Below are 17,306 nucleotides of genomic sequence, written 5' to 3'. Positions count from 1 at the left end.
TGTCCCTACAGTAATCAGCCTTCACCATGTTTTTGTTGTGTTATGGTACTGATGATGTTTATATGTGACTGCTGGCTGTAACCCAATAATAAAGATGCATGTGATCTGTGGACGTGATCAAAATGACAGAAAATTGCGAGGAAACAGTTTGTCATTTATTTATTTTGTCCAGAAACTGAAGAGGGTCATTGGAGGACAATTGGGTGAATATATGAATATTTGAGGGCTCACACCAGAAAGTGTTGCTACTCCCATATCCTATTACTATATTTGTATTTTAGTTTGCTTTAACCACCTACTTACCTTGAGCAATGTGATTGTCAAACTATTTAATAGATTTAGAACTAGAACAAAGGTTGATGGACTCACCTTATGTAAATACTAATGGCGATCAAAATGGACACTGTAGTCACAGGATTCCAGTAGTTTTTATTCACTGGGAATCACATTACAGACATATGTATATACAGTATACACATCTGTTTTTCATTATAGTCAGGCACACTTCTTCCCTTATGACACGCAAGCTTAAAACCTTAAAAACAACAAAAACAGTGAAAAAAAAAACTAGTTATTAGTAAAGTATTTGAATTTCCTTAAAAATGACAATCAGTGTAAAATCAAGACATTTCCTGGGTGAGATGTGTTCCATTAACATGTGTACCCTTAAAATAAACATTCATCCCCAAGTACAAAATTAATTCAAGGCACTGATTAAAGGTAATACATTGATTAGAATGGTGTAATCCTTTTCACGTTTAAAGCATAGTATAAGACACTTTAGATCATATTTGTTGAAATTCTTCTCACGTCCCGATAGCTTCTGCAACCTTATCCTCCAAACATTATCCTATTATAACACAGGATTCAATTCTTCATCTCTCTTTTTTTTTTTTACCCTTCATTAGTACAAATAATATAAAAGAAGTGTCTTCAGGTTTTAAAATCATTAATTTGCCACCACTGCAAAGTTATCAAACTGAGCAAGTTCAAACGAGTGTGCTCCGATAGCAGCCCAGCCGTTCATTGGAGTCAGAACCACAGCGTTCTTCCACAGTGGGAATCCATTAAGCTGCCCGGACGCATACTGACCCTGCAGGACAGAGGAGTCACACACACACAGTGACAGGTTACACGTCATATGCATGGGTGGTTTATGACATTATAAAACGCTGTTTGCTTAGAAATACGCAAGAAAAACAGCTAATCCTGATCCATTTGTAGATAAATATGGTGATCGAGTTCTGTGTTAAGCCATCTAGCACCATTCAAACATCCATAACAAGGTATAATACGGTATAAACAACATAACAAGGGACAGCATTAAATTCCACTCTTCACACCTGGGATTACAATGAGTCCTGGATACATAGATATGCTGACTGTACAAATGTGCAGAAATGTGTCCTTATTGTACAATTCTGGGAATGTCCTTTAATTCCAAGAATGTTTTGACCCTATAATTCAGAACATGTCTAATTCTGAAAAAGTCCTAGGACTATGTGGACTGTACAATTCTCAAAATGGGCCACACTGTAGAGCAGGTGGCTAGCAATGTTGCCAATGTTTTCCTCCTCGCGTTTGTTAAAAACAACAATGCTCAGGCATGCTCGCCCTGGGGCAGCGTGCATACACATGACATTACACATCTTGCGACAGCGAATGCGCTGCAGGTATTATATTTGAATAAAACTTGCCTTTGTTTTAATTTGTTCTTTCGAGCTTTGTTCCTTTTCAGCTTGTGTGTTCCTTTGTATGGTTGTGCTCTATAGATTTAATTGCAAACTTAAACTGTTTTGTAAGTTGAATATGTGTTGCTGATTACAACTTGAAGTGGCGATAAGGTCATAACATACTTTGAGACGGTCTTGGAAAAAGTCTTAAAAAGGTATTGAAATTAACTTCGGAATCCCTGCATATACCCTGACACTCCAACTTTTGAGATAAATTTGGTGCACATTTTTATAAATGAGACGCTTTAAATTAACGTTGAACTCGATTATATCACACAGGATGGTTATTCTCATGAACTCCTCATGAAGTACATCATCCCACTTGTTTGGAAAGCATAGACATTTCCAAAATGACAAGGATGCAAAAGCTCCACTTACTTGCACAGTGAGTGATAAGGTGTACCAAACATAAACTCGGGCACCAGACTGCCCCTCCGCCAGTACAGTCTGACCACCTGTTAAAAGCACAAGACAACATAGATTATCACCGATGTGGAAGAAGACACATTGTCAACTACTGATCCTACATTAAAAGCCACAACTTCCAAACGTTATCTTTAAGTTGTGTTAAAGTAAATATAAGTGACCACAACTGACCAATATCATTGGTAACTTTGTAGGTGCCATTTGCAAACAACCAGAAAAAGACTCCAGTGGCACCGCGGACTGATTGGCCTCCTTTATTCACCCTGGCTGCGATGAAAACACCACCAGTCTGATTCTTCTCCATGAAGACATCACAAGTCACTGTGAGGTTCTGCCTGTAAACACAGCATCACGAAACACACACAGATTATCAACTGGGCATTTTACACCGTCAGAGCTGCCAGACGTGTAAATCCCCTCACCACTGATAGTCTCCTATCACACTGACAGTCTGGTCGGCATCTGCTGCCCACGTGACAGGTCTTTGAGTCAGAACCTGTCGGAGTGTGAAGACGTGAGGTCCGGGGTCAGTCAGGTTGATGAAGTACTCAAACACTCCTGCCTGGTCAGCAAAGTTCGGAGCTTCAGTGAAGGGAGGGGCTCCTACAGGAAGTTGATACAAATAAGAAAGAAGGAATGTTATAGAAGGAACGTTCTGAAACATTTGTAAGTATCTCTGCATAATTCTGGGGATGTCCAAACTGAAGAACTGGCAATGTTCTCAACCGTTTAATTCGGGAAATGTCCTAAGTTGGCACCTGTAGTCTCCATCAAACTTACATGATTCAGGGTTCATTTCATTCAAAACATTCAAATAAGACCAGAATAAATAAATAAATAGTCTTTTTTTTTTTTTCTATTTCTTTCATTCGTCTGGTGCTGGTTGTATAATTTAGTCAATAATTCAATTTCAGCATCACGTAAATCAAACGGTCAGAGATTCAAACTTTTTCGCACCTGGCCTGTGATGGAAGGCTTTGACCAATCACAGGGCAGTTTAGAAAGAGAGGGCACTCCTATTGGGTGTAATACAAAACCAACTCAAGATAAAGCTACTGCAGCATCAACAACTATACACCTACGCCTAAAAAGAACCTGAGAAACTGCCTGACGTGAAAGTTCAGATGACCTGAGAACGATGCTCAGGTGTGTCAGGATACTTACGAACATTAAAGTCATCCTTGTAGACTTTGGGGAAGCGGGCTGAAGCAGGTGGGTCTGGGTAACTGCCTCTCTGTCCTGTTGTCACTGTAGTGAACGTGTACACTTCATCTAGAGCCAGATTTAAGGTGAAGGATCCATCTAATAGCTGCAGAGACAGTCACATCAGTTCTGCTTTCAGTGCAAACATTTCCTGCTTTCTTCATGATCGAGAACCAGTGGCTTTACCCTCAGAGGCGTTAGCTTCTCAAAGAAGGATGGCTTTTTTGTCTTGAAGTTAAACTGTGACCGCCATACTTGGAGTTCCTTGATGGACGCCTGGGATTAAATCAAAACAAGTTGAGAGAATCGCTCACTGACTTTAAGCAGTTTTACGAAAATCACAGAGGAACTTACAAAGGATCCCTTTAGCTGGAAAGTTGCATTCTGGGCAGTCACGTTAAACGCAGGGAGAGGAGGTCTGATGCACACTGAATGATCATGAGTCTGTCAAGGACACAGCTAATTACATATCACAAGAGCAGCTTTACTGTCTTTACATAGTCTCTGTATTTCCCATTTCACAGGCATTAAGGTAACACTTTATATTAGTGAACATATTCACCATTAACTAGGTGCTTATTAACATATATAAGTAGCATACTAGCCCTAAGATGCTAATACGTCCTTAATGATTACTAATAAAGGGCTAATATGCTACTTATATGCATGTTAGTAAGCACCTAGTTAATGGTGAATATGTTACCTAATCTAAAGTGTTACCACGATTAAAGTTGTGAATTGAATGTACAGTATAGGGCTTTCACACTTAACAGTTCATTCAATTATATTGTATTTTCTCATAATTATGAACACATACACAATTAAAATGACACAATGTACGACTTCAACTTTCAAGGAATGAATAGTCAATAACAAATTATTTTGATGGCACTTTGATGGTAAATGGAACGAGTAACAAAACATCATATGCACAAAGTAGAAGAATGTGGACTTGCCATAGTTTCTATGATGATAGTGAGGTTTCCTTTCCCATCGGTCAGGGCAACATAACTTCCTCCCTGCTCCAGGTGTCCAACAGTCTGTAGGTAGGTCCATCCTGGCTGGGTGAACTGTGTGGTGTGAGCTTCAAGGAAAACACGGCAGAAAACTTGTCTTATTCATTTCTGAAAATCATTAATTAACATAAGTATATCAAAGGCACATAACAATCAGTCAGAGTAGGTGCATCACTGCTCAATATCCCACCTTAATCACCCTAAGACAGCTCTAGGTTCATGGATTCACGTCTGATATTAAAATGCGTCTTATTTTGGGTTAGGTGTCATTCACATTCGAGATCAATACTGGTACCAGTGCCTATACTGTAACGTAACCTTAAACCTACATTTGCAGACCTCTCACTCTCCCACACCAAAGTCCTGAGAGAAAAAATCATAATTTTTTGTGTTTGATAGGGACACAGGAGCTCCAGCTCTACTGCTGCCTTGTTTTGGTAATTTTGTGTCACTACTCAGGATGAAGTGAGTGAGGGAAGCAGCAGAAGAACAACTGTGATTTACACTGACAAGCTCAATTGACCTGTTTTGTCAGAAACGAGTTGTGGATCCATTCCTTTGCAGTTTGCGGGTCTTTGCTCACTGGGAGGTAACACTCAAACTCCTTTTTCAACTATGACGTGTCAAGAGGAAGAGAGGCGTGATGGACAGGAAAGAATCCGGTAATTTTTCAAAATAAAACATCTTTTCAGACACAAAAATTATGTTTTTTTAATTGTATCACTTTGCATGGCTGTTTTCTTATGACTTATGTTTATATATTTCGATAACATTACCCTATATTCAAAGTTAGTTCCCCTAAATTCCCATTCATTCCCATTATTCCCATGGAACGCTTCCAATATGGAATATTTCCAAAATTTCCCAGCTTAACTTCCAATGGAAATTTACCAGAAATGTTCCGCTCCTTTGCAACCCGAGTTGCAGCCCTAACTGTTGCGTTAGTAACTACCACATACTACCAAGATAGATAATGACGCGTCGTCCTCTGGTGTTGGATTTTTATGCAAAGTTCGATCATTTAATTGCACAAGGTTGAACAGAGATGGAGATGGAGGATCTATGCTTATTAAAATTAGACGGGACTGGTAAACCCCTGACAACGAGTAGGCACAGGTCAAGCTGTTCTTTCTCTGACCTGTGATCCAGATGGGAGACTCCACCACATAGTTGCCACTCCACGGCTCCTCAGCCGTCATCAACCCGTCTCTGCCAAATGGCAGCTCCTGGTAGTAGCTGGCCACCAGGTTCCAGGAGATGGTGCTGAAAGAAGAGTCACTGTAAGCAACTGGAGAGTAGTGCACACACACAGGGACCTAAACACAGTTCCTCTCATACACAGTGGAGATCTGGAGCCAAAGTCTGGAGGACGGAGCCTTCAAAACGCATGTCTCTTTGCTCACAAAGCAATTCCTTCCTCTGATTGTGAAATGGGAGTGGGGAACAACCAGTAACTTCCTGTACCAATATGAATATTTTAATGTTCCAAAATAACGTGTTTAAAAGTCAAAAGTGCAAAAATAAAGCTGTAGTTCATAAATTTAGAATATAAACACATGTCCAGATGAGTGGACACAATGTCTGTGTTTCTTAGTATAGTGGTGGTTAGATTCCCGCACTAAACACAGTGAAGTGAATAATTTATGTCACAACAGACAGAGGCAACAGCAACATCATGCTCGAATAAGCGAGATTATGAGTATGAGGAACACGACTGAAATATGGCTTCATCCCAAAAAAGTTTGAACGTCTTTATAATGACCCGCAATTTGTTGGAATCAGTTCAAACAACCCCAACCCCACCGTGCTAATACACTACTAATGTCACAGTTTTCATCACCTTATTAACAATGCTGGTAGCGTATGGGTGTTGTGAGTATTCATAACACACAGCTTTCAGTAGAGTAAGATAAAGTAAACACTCTTGGGAAATCACTGACAACAGCTAAAATGCAGTCATTATGTTACATCATAAAGGCTCAACTTAATTTCTGATACAAGTTTGTCGAACAATTGCGGTTCTCTTTTTATTTACAATATCACTCAAGGAACGAGAACATGCGCTCAGAGCACACAGATGACCCTTACAGAGAGCTGCCATTAGGTTATTAGGTCGTGGGTTTCACACTGTGTCTCTCCAGCAAAGCTGGGTGTGCTTTCTGAAGATAAAGTACTGTACTGTAGTACTGCAGACTCACATTTATGTTGACGGCCCTGCACTTGCATCTGACATTGTCATATCATAATGGTAGGAAGCCTTAGGTGCAGGGTACTACATGAATAGGGTGCATTTCTAGCACGTGATAACAGTTCAAACGAGAACTTAAGAGCCCGCGTTCAAAATAATATTACATTCGATCTAGACTAGTATAAAACCCACAGAATCATCCGGGAAAAAGTGAATTCTACTGCTCAAGTCATTCAGTATGACAGGATAAACACTTCTTGTCCCTGTCCACCCCGCGCTGCAGCTGTATACACAAAAACACTCCTCCAGTCAGATCTGATCACACCAAACAGACACAGACTAATAACAAAGACTGTGACTAAAAGTTATGCAGTTAACTACTGCAGTTTAAAAAAAAAATCATAATTTTGCTAGAAGGAGTTGCTTGTGTGTGAACTCACGCAGTCATGTGACCATTGACATAGTTCTGGTTGAGGATTCGAGCCCAGCAGCCTCCTCCGACCTCATCGTTGAAGGTGCTGTAGTCCTCTGACGACCAGAGCCTCTTCTGAGTGGTGAGGGCATCCTTCACAGTGGTCGTGCCTGGGTAATGGGCCCTGCACATTACACATACAACACACTATTATTATTATTATATAACAGAAACACATAATGTTATGTTAAATGTTGGAAATAAAACTTTAATTTGCTCCCAAGCGACCACATCAAACTGCTGTTTCAACTGACACATAAAGAAAGAAGGAATTAAGTAGAACATACACAATGTAAAAAATACTGTTATGTTGTTTTATGAAAAGACATACATGACCAGTTAAAGGGACAGTTTTGTTAAGTATGCATGTAAATGGTACTGACAGTGAAAACATGGCTGCCAGCATTAGCCTTTGATAGCTCAAGAACATGTTTACTACTATCTTGCCGTTTTACAGATTTTCTGAGCTAAAAACGCTGATTTTATACATACTGACACATGACTGAAGCTGTGAACATGGAGTATTCAATAGGTCTTTATTTCTCCATATCTCACTTATTGCAAAAAGTTTGGGTAAGTACATTTCCAATGAGGCATGGAATGGTATTAACATTTCCTGCCACTATTATGATTATCCTGACAGGTGTCGCCTTCTGTCTGCACTTACAGTGGTCAGAAACATTGGATATAGGAAGTGAAAAAGAATCAATTTAACAAGATCACTATAAGTCATAAGGAAAGATGCGGCTCCCTAATTTTTACCATTCACGATTATCAAGATAATAGAAATTCACCTAGATTAAGTCTTACAGCATTCCAGGCCTCATCTAGTCCATTATTTCAGAGACGTCAGATTCTGATTTTACAATTTCAGACCATTTTTGTCCTGTTATTATTGCACTGCAGCAGCAGCAGCAAACTAATACAGGTACAGGTCAGGAGCTTCAGTTAATGTTCACATCAAACGTCAGGATGATATGGGTTCTAATATCAGGATGTCCTAAAAAGTCCCTGAGAAGCCTTCAACTGGTCCAGAATGCAGCAGCACGCATACAGAGTGGAAAACAGAACGAACGTGGATCATATATCTCCTGACTTGGCTTCTCTACGCTGGCTCCCAAGTAATCAAGCCCCTTCCTACATTTGCGATTTAATCACTCTATATCAATGGCTCCACTCCCTGAACTCGGGTCTACTGGTTATTCCTCAAAAATAAATAAAAGTAGAATAGGTGGTAGAACATTCAGCTGCCAGGCTCCTCTCCTGTGGAACCAACTCCCACTTTCAGTCAGAGCGTCTGATGCTGTCTCCACCTATAAGGTGAGACTGAAAACCTACCTCTTTAACATAGCCTATAGTCAAAACTAGATCAGGTATGTCCTCATTAGAATAGTCTAACTTATGCTGCCATAGGCTTAGATTGCTGGGGGCATTTCCCATCATGCACTTAGAATGAGCACACAGACTTTGCACGAGCGGCACTTTCTCTCACCGTGTCCTCGATCTCTCAACCCTCACCACTTACCCTATGTCCCCCCGTGACATGTAGCACATAAATCCACATGTTCCACATATCTAACTGATTTTCGATCTCTTACAGTTCTGCTGCCACCAGTGAACGACATGAGGACAGGAAAGAGGACTCTGTTATCCCCAAATCTCTGACCACAACAGCCTTCACAACAGGCTGCGACAAACCCAGTGATCCAGATGGATCCTGGCATTTAAAGACTTTTTACTCTTTATTTTTTTGTAATTGTGTATTGTATGTTTTGGGTAACATCTACTGCACGTCTGTCCGTCCAGGGAGTGGATCCATCACCTGTGGTTCTCCCTAGGGTTTCTACCTTTTTTCCCTGTCATAGGGGTTTTTCCCTGGTAGTTTTTCCTTACCCTGGTTGAGGGTCTAAGGACAGAGGATGTTACCAACCCTGTGAAGTCCTGTGAGACAAACTAGGTTTTGTAAACTGTGGCTATATAAATAAAAGTTGATTGATAGATTGATTGATTGATTGATTGATTGATTGATCGATTGATTGATTGAATGTGAGCAACAAAACTGTATTCTGCATCTAAATTCATAAAACCATCGTACTATGGATTCTGGCCGAGTACTTTGTAAAACTTGAAGAAAAGGCATTTGATTCTTGTTAAGGCAGGGCAAAAACATGAAGACAAAACAACAGGCTGGTGTGAGGCGTGGCAGGTTGGACATGCTGGACATGCAAACATCACACTCAAGAGGAGGATCCTACCCTATCACATCTACAGCTTGGCTCAGCTCAGGGTCTAACAGCAGAGACAGGGCAATGGGCTGCCACAGGTTGTCACTGGCTATGATCCTCACTCCCTCCAGTCCATTCTTGTCCAGCGTGTACCGCAGCAGCTGGTAAAGTCAGCCAGTGAGTCACAGTCACAGAGAGTTCAGAGAAGACATGAATTCAGAGCCACAATGGCAACCCAAAGTCGATGTTGCGTTGCATTATTTGCTGCATTCATGTAAAGCAGTCAGTGGGGGTTTAGTTTGTGTCCACCCATGAACAGTTTACTCCAATATTTACATCTGCCTGTGCAATCCCCAAGTATATTCCCATTATATGCAAGAATCCATCAGATTAGAACAAATTTGTGTATGAAAGATCATCACAGTACCATCAAACTAATCATTTGAGTCGATGATTATATTCATAATCGATTAATCAGTTGATTGTTTCTGCGATTAACGTCAGAAAATGGTGAAAAATGTTGGCACTGTGTATCTTTAATAATTGTAACCTTACCATGTAAGATGCCTTGAGATAACGTATGTCATGAATCGGCGCTATACAAATTAAAACTGAATTGAATCTAATGGTGAGACTGCAGATTGCAACAGACAGGACATCACTCCCTTTGCTAAGCTCAAGTTGTCTGTCAGTTGTTGAGGTACATAAATAATATCTAAGGTTTCTGTTAAACTTTACAGGAGCCTGTAGAAATATGATGATGATGTTCGATGGCAGACTTTGTTAAAGAGTGACACTGGTGGAAAGTACATTGCTTTTTTCCATCTAAAAGCAATTACAAACAGAAATATGAGTATGTTTAATTTCTACCAATAAACCCTCCTAAATGTTACACACTGGACCATGAACATCTGAGCGAAATTATGCCTTTTAAAAAAAAAATAATAATAAAATGTTTAATTAATTGTTGTTGTGAGGTCTCTGAATTTCTATTTCACTGGTGTGTCATTTCTGCAGACCTAAAATGATGTGTAATTAAGTTTTATAGCAGCAGAGGGAGCACATGAACCAAAGTAAGAAAGCAGAGGAAAAGAAGTCAAAGTGCACTGACTTTAGCCCACACTTGCATCACTGGTACACTCGTTCGCCATCCTCTTGTCTAATCAGCATAAGGCTCATTGTCCCAGACTCCTCCCCTTTTATAAACACTTTTATAAACATGTTTTGTTGTCTTTCTCTCTCATTGATTTGATCGTGTTTGCACCATTTGGAGCGCAGTGACCTGTGGTGAGGATTTTCAACAAAACTTTGTTACCAGACCACGCCCCCCTGCACTGCAGGGGCATTAAGGGGATTTGGCCTCAGAGGAGGGGTTAAGATTTCTTACATGAACGTCGCATGACGAATGTGCTGCTAATTTTACCTGAGAAAAATGTTTGTTTCAATTATTTATTATTTAATGACAAACCAAATATTAATTGTTAATGTGTTTAACTATTCTTGTGGAAATGGAGTCTGCTGCTGAGCAGGGAGTGGACATTAAGGGTGGAAATATCTTGCAACATCAGTGCATCATAATGCGATTACAATTATGAGGGCTGAAATCCAAGGATGAAATGATCATTGATGTGTTAGAACTTTTCTTCAAAACAGTGTATTTAATGATCCATGATAAAAAATATGTAGAATGCACAGGTTTTTGTCAGGACCAAGGTTTTCAGGACAATTGAAACAACAGTGTGCTTCTAACGGCACAGCATTTATGGCAGGGGACTGACGGGGTTACGATATTTTTGCACAATTTCAAAATAACAGTGTTTTGTTACGGAATAATATGTAATTCATGATGTAAAACATATTTATGAGGCAAAAATTAATCTAGAAATGCCAAATACAGTGGCAGGCCACATGAGGCCCACCACTGATTTATGGTATTGTGGTTGCAAGGCTGCATACATGCTACTACACACAGCTGGAGTGACGAGTGCACACAAACCAGACACGAAAACAGTGGAAATTAGGAATCAGTAATGTAACTGGAAAAAGATGCATGCGAAACATTTAGTTTCTGCGCATTCTGAATGATTTGTAAATGTGAACAACCCTATCATTAGTGTTACTTAATAAGCCAAAGCAAAACATGTCTTCTTTCTTTACATGAAGGCAGCAATATAGTGCACAGTTTGCAGTTGTTTAAGGTGAAAATGACATGCTTTATCAGGAAAATACTAAGCACGTCAGGGAACAATTGAACTTTTCATTCCTTGTGTCCGACGGAAGGAAAAACAGCCACAAACATCTAGCTAGGAGTTCCCGAGGAACAAATCTCTGGATTAGCAACTCCGACCTCACAGCACACGTGGAGACAATCATGTCTTTATGTTGCAGAGTTTTAAAATCGAACTAGTTTCATAAGTGCCGGGAGACCAGAGAAGAACTCTCCTTCACTGAAAATCTGCCGATATTGACATATGTTTTATTGTGTTTATTTTCAGCTCCCTTTTAGGCTCTAAAATTAAAACGTAGGTGTTGCCAATGCTGGAGAAGCAATCGTTCCACCAAAGAGACCTGTATGCAGAATAGTTGTAGTCGGACAGCCAATAACTGATCTGTGATTGGTCAAAGCCTCCCATGAGTTGACAGAATCTGCAAAGGCTGTAAACAGAGTGTAGAGGAGGTGAAGAGGACATTATTCCAGACCTGCAGTATACGGACATCTACTTGCTGATCAACTTCCCTTCATCTTGCTCCAGAGAGTCGGTGAAAGTTTAAAGAAAGAAAGAGCCTACCAGAGCTCCATATCTCTGGAGTTACGCAAACAGAAGGGTAAGGATGATATTTCTGAAGAAGAGGATGATGATGAAGAGGAAATCTCCAAAGAGGGACCATACGTCCGATGCCAAGGAGAAAGAGCTCGGAGAAACACAGGAGTTGATGCATTTGAATGGTTCTTCTGAGTTGGGGCAGGCCTTTGAAATGTTCATACAGTCGGATGCAACACTTCCCCCAATGACATGATGAGTCATCAAGAATGTCAAAGTGGATTCATGATCATATCAACCTCTTAAATTCATTAGGATTTTTGCAAACTAGCTCTTTTGATACTGTACTTACCCGATAACCTCAACAGAATTATTCAGGGCCGAGTCGCCATTCATAGATTTAGCGATGTTCCAATCACCGTCGGCAGCGATGATGCCAACACCAGTTAGACCAACTTTATCCAGAGTGTTCCGGAGCACCTTGACAACAAAGACATGCCCTCAGAGGAAACCAGCTAAAAGGTCTGTGGCTGTTTTTCTCCCCTTCATCACTACGCTTACACATAATGCACAGTTTACGTATACATTTTCTGCATGGTATACACACATTTAAGTCAGTGACAGGAGGACAACACAAGAGGTCAGGATTACCTTGATGTACTTGATGTCGTAGTTTCGCTCATTCCAAATCTAAAAAGGTTGTACAAATTCATCTTTTAGCACAAGAGCTTCAGAAGCACCAGATGTACAGTTAGACAGTTTCTCAGTGAACATCATTATTATCATCATCCAAACCTAACCACGTCAGTTATATCCCATCCACAGCTAACTGTTTAAAGATGTTTTTCCTTTTATTAACAGCTCCATATTAAATAAGGTTAATCTATCCTTATTATTTGGATATGTACCCCAAGTCTTGAAAGTCGCAGTTATTAAACCACTTCTCAAAAAAAGCAACTCTTGACCCAGATGTTTTAGCAAATTACATATATACAATCTTCCCTCTGTTTCTAAAAAAGTAAAAAAAAAAAAGGAAGTTGCAGATCAGTTATGTGACTATCTGTGCAGTAACAGCCTGTTTGAGGATTTCATAATTTAGATCACATTATAGCACAGAGACAGCACTGGTTATCAATGACCTTCTGTTGGCCTCAGATAATGTTCTAGACTTAGTGCTGCATTTGACACCATTGATCATAAAATTCCACTCTTGGGATCTGTGGTACTGCCCTCTGCTGGTTTGAATCATCATTATCAGAGAGATTCCAGTTTGTTTACAAAAATAATGATGCATTTTGCATACATAATGTTAATTATGGAGTTCCACAGGGCTCAGTGATTGGGTCTATATTGGATATACTTTTTACCCTATACATATTTCTTTTAAGGAACATTACAGAGCATGAGAACATGCACTTCCATTGTTATGCAGATAACGCAAAGCTATATGATAAGGGTGAATGAAACAAATCAGGTTGTTCCACTCCAGGAATGTCTCAAATACATGTCCTGGATGACCTGCAAATGTCTACTTTTAAACCCTCAAAACTGAGATCATTATACTCGGCCCTAAACTAAAACAAACTTTCTGACCACATTGTCACTTTAGACGACATCACCATGGCGTGACCTCATGTTCAACAATGCTACTAATTGTATAAATTACATTCTAGTAGTAGAAGCATGTCATAACTGATTCAGAACTGTCCTGTCTAAACCTATAATTTAACTTACACTCTACTGTACCAAAGTCCATTGAGGAAAAACTACAATTTTACATCACAGCAAACAGGAGTTTGTTGATCCAGTGCTGCCATCATCATTAAGTTCATATATTTAGCAGTAAGTGGACTCATCTACTTTTATCTACATTTCTCTTTCTCTTGTGGGAAAAAAAAAGATAGCAGTATGAGATGGTTTTATGATAACTGGAACCACAGACTGACTGAAACTTTCCCTTTACATAACACGTCACTTGACCAAGAACACGAATGAGATTACAAAAAACTGACTACACACCCCAACGTATTGAATGTCCAGGTCATGGTACTGCTTGGCACCAAGGATCCAGTTCACCACGTACGTTGCAGTAACATCTGGGAAGTCGTAGGGCCAGTTCTTACCATGGCCCACCCAACCAGGAAACGCCCAGGGTAATCCTGCAGGAAGAGACACACCAACAAACAAGTGAAAGACTGGAAATGATTTGATTGCCAACAATGTACTATATAATTCAACGGCATTATTGTATTTGTATAGCGCCGATTCATAACATGTAGTATCTCAAGGTGCATTACATGGTAAGATCAAGACCTTACAATTATTAATGAAATTAATTAATGATATTGACATTCTGCCAGCAATGACATAAAAGTGAAAATAGACTAAAGACAAACATGTGACATTATCTGTCGAGATAAATCAGAAAATGAAGTTATCGTCACATTGGTGGTGTGGGGACATGCAGTCGGTGTGAACACACACACGTGACACATTCAGTATAAACCAGGGCCTTATTCCATCTTACTGTTGAGGAAGCTATCAGTTCTCCAGCCATAATAGCAGAGCATTGTGCAAACCTTTACCAAACAAAGCATCAGAGCTTTCAAAGTAAAACATGGGTAGTTTGGCCAGCAGTCTTACTATTATGGATGTTGCCTGAGTCAAGCAAATATTAATCACCAATAAAAAACAGTAAATGACAATAAATATGGTTAATTCAGAGGGTCATTACCTTCTGAAGCCATATTTGGCAACACATTAAGCTGTTTAGTAGCATTATATTGCCATTTGAATAATCACTCCTTTTAAATGAGCTGTTTGTATGTCTGACCTCCTTAAAGACGTAAGGGTTTCTTACCTATGAGTGTAATGTTTGGGTTCCTCTTCTTGGCTTCTTTCATGAGCCACCACTCGTAGCCCCGGAAGTAGTTCTCATCATTCTCATAGTGCATGTGGGACGGCTCAGTTCCATCTACCAATGATTAGACAGAATAACCCACAAGGAAATTAAAAACACTGCCTTTATACTAGAAAAACACGTCACTGGATCTGATCATTCTGTATATAAATGGGATGAAGTGATAACTACTACGACCAAACTTCATTTATAGTACAGTATAATATAAATGGAGTTTATGTTAGACTGTCGTGGGCCCACGGTTGGTGTAGCGGTTAGCAGTCTCGCCTTTGCAGCAAGGGTTCAAACCCCGGTTGGAACAACTTCGAGCCGCAGTTGGAACAAAGGCCTTTTCCGCAAAGGAGGTTGCATGTTCTCCCCGTGTGTGTTCTCAGTCTGCTCCAGAGCAGCTGTGGCTACATGTAGCTTACCTCCACCAGTGAGAATGTGTTAATAGTGTAACAGTGTCTAGAAAAGCTCTCTTAAAATCTAGAAATGTAATGAATAAAAATAATAATAATACAAAGGGTTAAAAATAGGGGAAAACGGTACTACCTTAATCGGTTTGTTTTTATTGTGTGGCTGTTATTTTTACCCATATTTTTTGTCAACTAAGTTTTTTTATATGCATTTTATTGCTTTATTGTTTGAGCCTTACTGTCTTTTATTTATTACTGTATACAGCACGTTGGTTCACTGTGGTGTAAAATGCTTTATAATTAAAGTTGGATCAGATAGAAAAGTTCCTTAACTTATCCTACACACTTTCAAACTTTGGATATTGTTTTGTTTGTTACTTTTATTTTTGTTTTATGTTTTATCAAGGTCAAATGAATAAATATAAATACCTTCATGTGATAATAGCAAACGAAATATGTATAAGCACAATATTTGCAATATGTAATATGAATTCCTATTGATCAATAAAGCCGAGACATAAACTGAACAAACTGACTGAAGGCGTTTTCACACTTACATTATTAGTTTGTATAATTCCAGTTAAAAACGTGTCACTGTCGCAATTGTCCTGATTGCTAAACTTGGATTACCGAACCCTATTATTAGCCTACTTATTTTCATTTGCTTACCCCTGACAAACCAAACATGAGAGAGAGACCACAGAGGTGCTGGGAGATGCCAACAACAGATGTGGAGAGTTGATATGATTTGTTCATACATTTAAATGAAAAGAAAAACATCAATAGCTTTTTCAAAAAGTACATCATCACATCTTTTATTGTACTACTTTACAAATGCAAACGCAAAAACTGTACAAACACCTTAATACATATTTACAAAAAGCTTATTGATAAGCGATGTGTTCTGGTAGCAGAAGTCCTTCCATGCTGCTCTTTCTTCAGGACAGCTAGAACAAAAGACAAAACAACAATTAGCACATGGAAACAGCATTTCATAACAGCCTTTTCATTAATTCAACCAAAAACATTACTTTCGGGATAAGGATTATGTTATAGTCCCACCTCTCACTTGCATTTGCTGTCATTTATGTTCCTCTTCTTGTGTTTGGAGACTGTTTGGTCTTTATCGATTTATGAGAACTTAGTATTTTCTTTCCTTAGTCGCCCTGACTTTCTTCATTCTCTCTCTTTCTTTCTGTGATTGTAAACATTGTAATGTATACATTCTAATGAAGTTTTATTTCAAAAAGTTTGTACACAGCTCACGTCATGACATTGTCTTCTCCAGTTTTGTGGATGGTCGTTGAAATGAATACATCTCTTTGAACGACGTGTGAATGGAAAACTTCAAAGAAAAACGACAAAGAAAAATAGATTGTGGCCTTAGTTATTGTAATCATTTCCAGTTGGTTCTCATAGACCAGAACTATCAGCTGTGACCAAAAACCTCCGTAAACACTTACTTTCAGTTTCACCTCGTCGTCAGTCTCGTGACAGAAATCCATGTTCATTTGTTGTTTCTTGTCAGCAAACATCTGCAGAGGAGAGAATCAGAGTCCTTTTTCAACAACATACCCAGTGGACGTGACGGTCATTGGATTTACATTTTTAGAATAATCAATGAGCTAAAAACGCTCACTTGGCACTTTTGAAAATGACATTCATAGATGACAACATAACAGTATGGATGTAGCCTAATACATTATGATATTGACAAATTCTTATTATTTACCACTCCTCTGGGGGACTGCCTCTGGAGCAGATCCTGTGATGTCAGTGACTACATTGGTGGGATGAGGCCAAGACTCTCTGGATCATCAGGGTTGGAGGAACTCCTCATCCTCAGCACGTGTTTCTTGATAATGGCTCTCTGTAGGTCAGGCATGACTGTGCAGGTTTTGTGGTTCTTGATGATGTACTGATACTTTTGCAACTGCTTGTTGAAGACTTTTTTGTATCTGGC

At 39.4% G+C, this 17,306-nt stretch overlaps 2 protein-coding genes across 2 annotated transcripts in view; both read right to left on the bottom strand.

Moving 5' to 3' along the window:
- Nucleotides 1-523: 523 nt before the first annotated feature.
- galcb (galactosylceramidase b) overlaps nucleotides 524-17,306 on the bottom strand; it is a 23,393-nt gene continuing 6,610 nt past the window's right edge. Inside the window, exons 4-17 of the mRNA XM_083907499.1 lie at nucleotides 14,886-14,999; nucleotides 14,045-14,184; nucleotides 12,677-12,715; nucleotides 9,294-9,424; nucleotides 7,007-7,162; nucleotides 5,517-5,641; nucleotides 4,319-4,446; nucleotides 3,717-3,806; nucleotides 3,549-3,638; nucleotides 3,324-3,468; nucleotides 2,582-2,762; nucleotides 2,331-2,494; nucleotides 2,112-2,188; nucleotides 524-1,093 (exon numbers count right to left, since the gene is read on the bottom strand). Coding sequence (XP_083763625.1) covers nucleotides 950-1,093; nucleotides 2,112-2,188; nucleotides 2,331-2,494; nucleotides 2,582-2,762; nucleotides 3,324-3,468; nucleotides 3,549-3,638; nucleotides 3,717-3,806; nucleotides 4,319-4,446; nucleotides 5,517-5,641; nucleotides 7,007-7,162; nucleotides 9,294-9,424; nucleotides 12,677-12,715; nucleotides 14,045-14,184; nucleotides 14,886-14,979 — 1,704 coding nt within the window. The 5' untranslated portion in view covers nucleotides 14,980-14,999 and the 3' untranslated portion in view covers nucleotides 524-949. The remainder of the gene's footprint in view (nucleotides 1,094-2,111; nucleotides 2,189-2,330; nucleotides 2,495-2,581; nucleotides 2,763-3,323; nucleotides 3,469-3,548; nucleotides 3,639-3,716; nucleotides 3,807-4,318; nucleotides 4,447-5,516; nucleotides 5,642-7,006; nucleotides 7,163-9,293; nucleotides 9,425-12,676; nucleotides 12,716-14,044; nucleotides 14,185-14,885; nucleotides 15,000-17,306) is intronic.
- The window catches only part of LOC310942770 (uncharacterized protein), a 2,022-nt gene continuing 1,373 nt past the window's right edge, over nucleotides 16,658-17,306 (bottom strand). Inside the window, exons 3-5 of the mRNA XM_083908203.1 lie at nucleotides 17,076-17,301; nucleotides 16,807-16,878; nucleotides 16,658-16,688 (exon numbers count right to left, since the gene is read on the bottom strand). Of these exons, the coding sequence (XP_083764329.1) occupies nucleotides 17,124-17,301 (178 nt within the window). The 3' untranslated portion in view covers nucleotides 16,658-16,688; nucleotides 16,807-16,878; nucleotides 17,076-17,123. The remainder of the gene's footprint in view (nucleotides 16,689-16,806; nucleotides 16,879-17,075; nucleotides 17,302-17,306) is intronic.

This window comes from Microchirus variegatus, assembly GCF_963457635.1.
Source record: "Microchirus variegatus genome assembly, chromosome: 21".
Taxonomy (NCBI): domain Eukaryota; kingdom Metazoa; phylum Chordata; class Actinopteri; order Pleuronectiformes; family Soleidae; genus Microchirus; species Microchirus variegatus.
The sequence above is the reverse complement of the archived record's forward strand: the minus strand, read 5'-3'. Positions and strand labels throughout refer to the sequence as shown.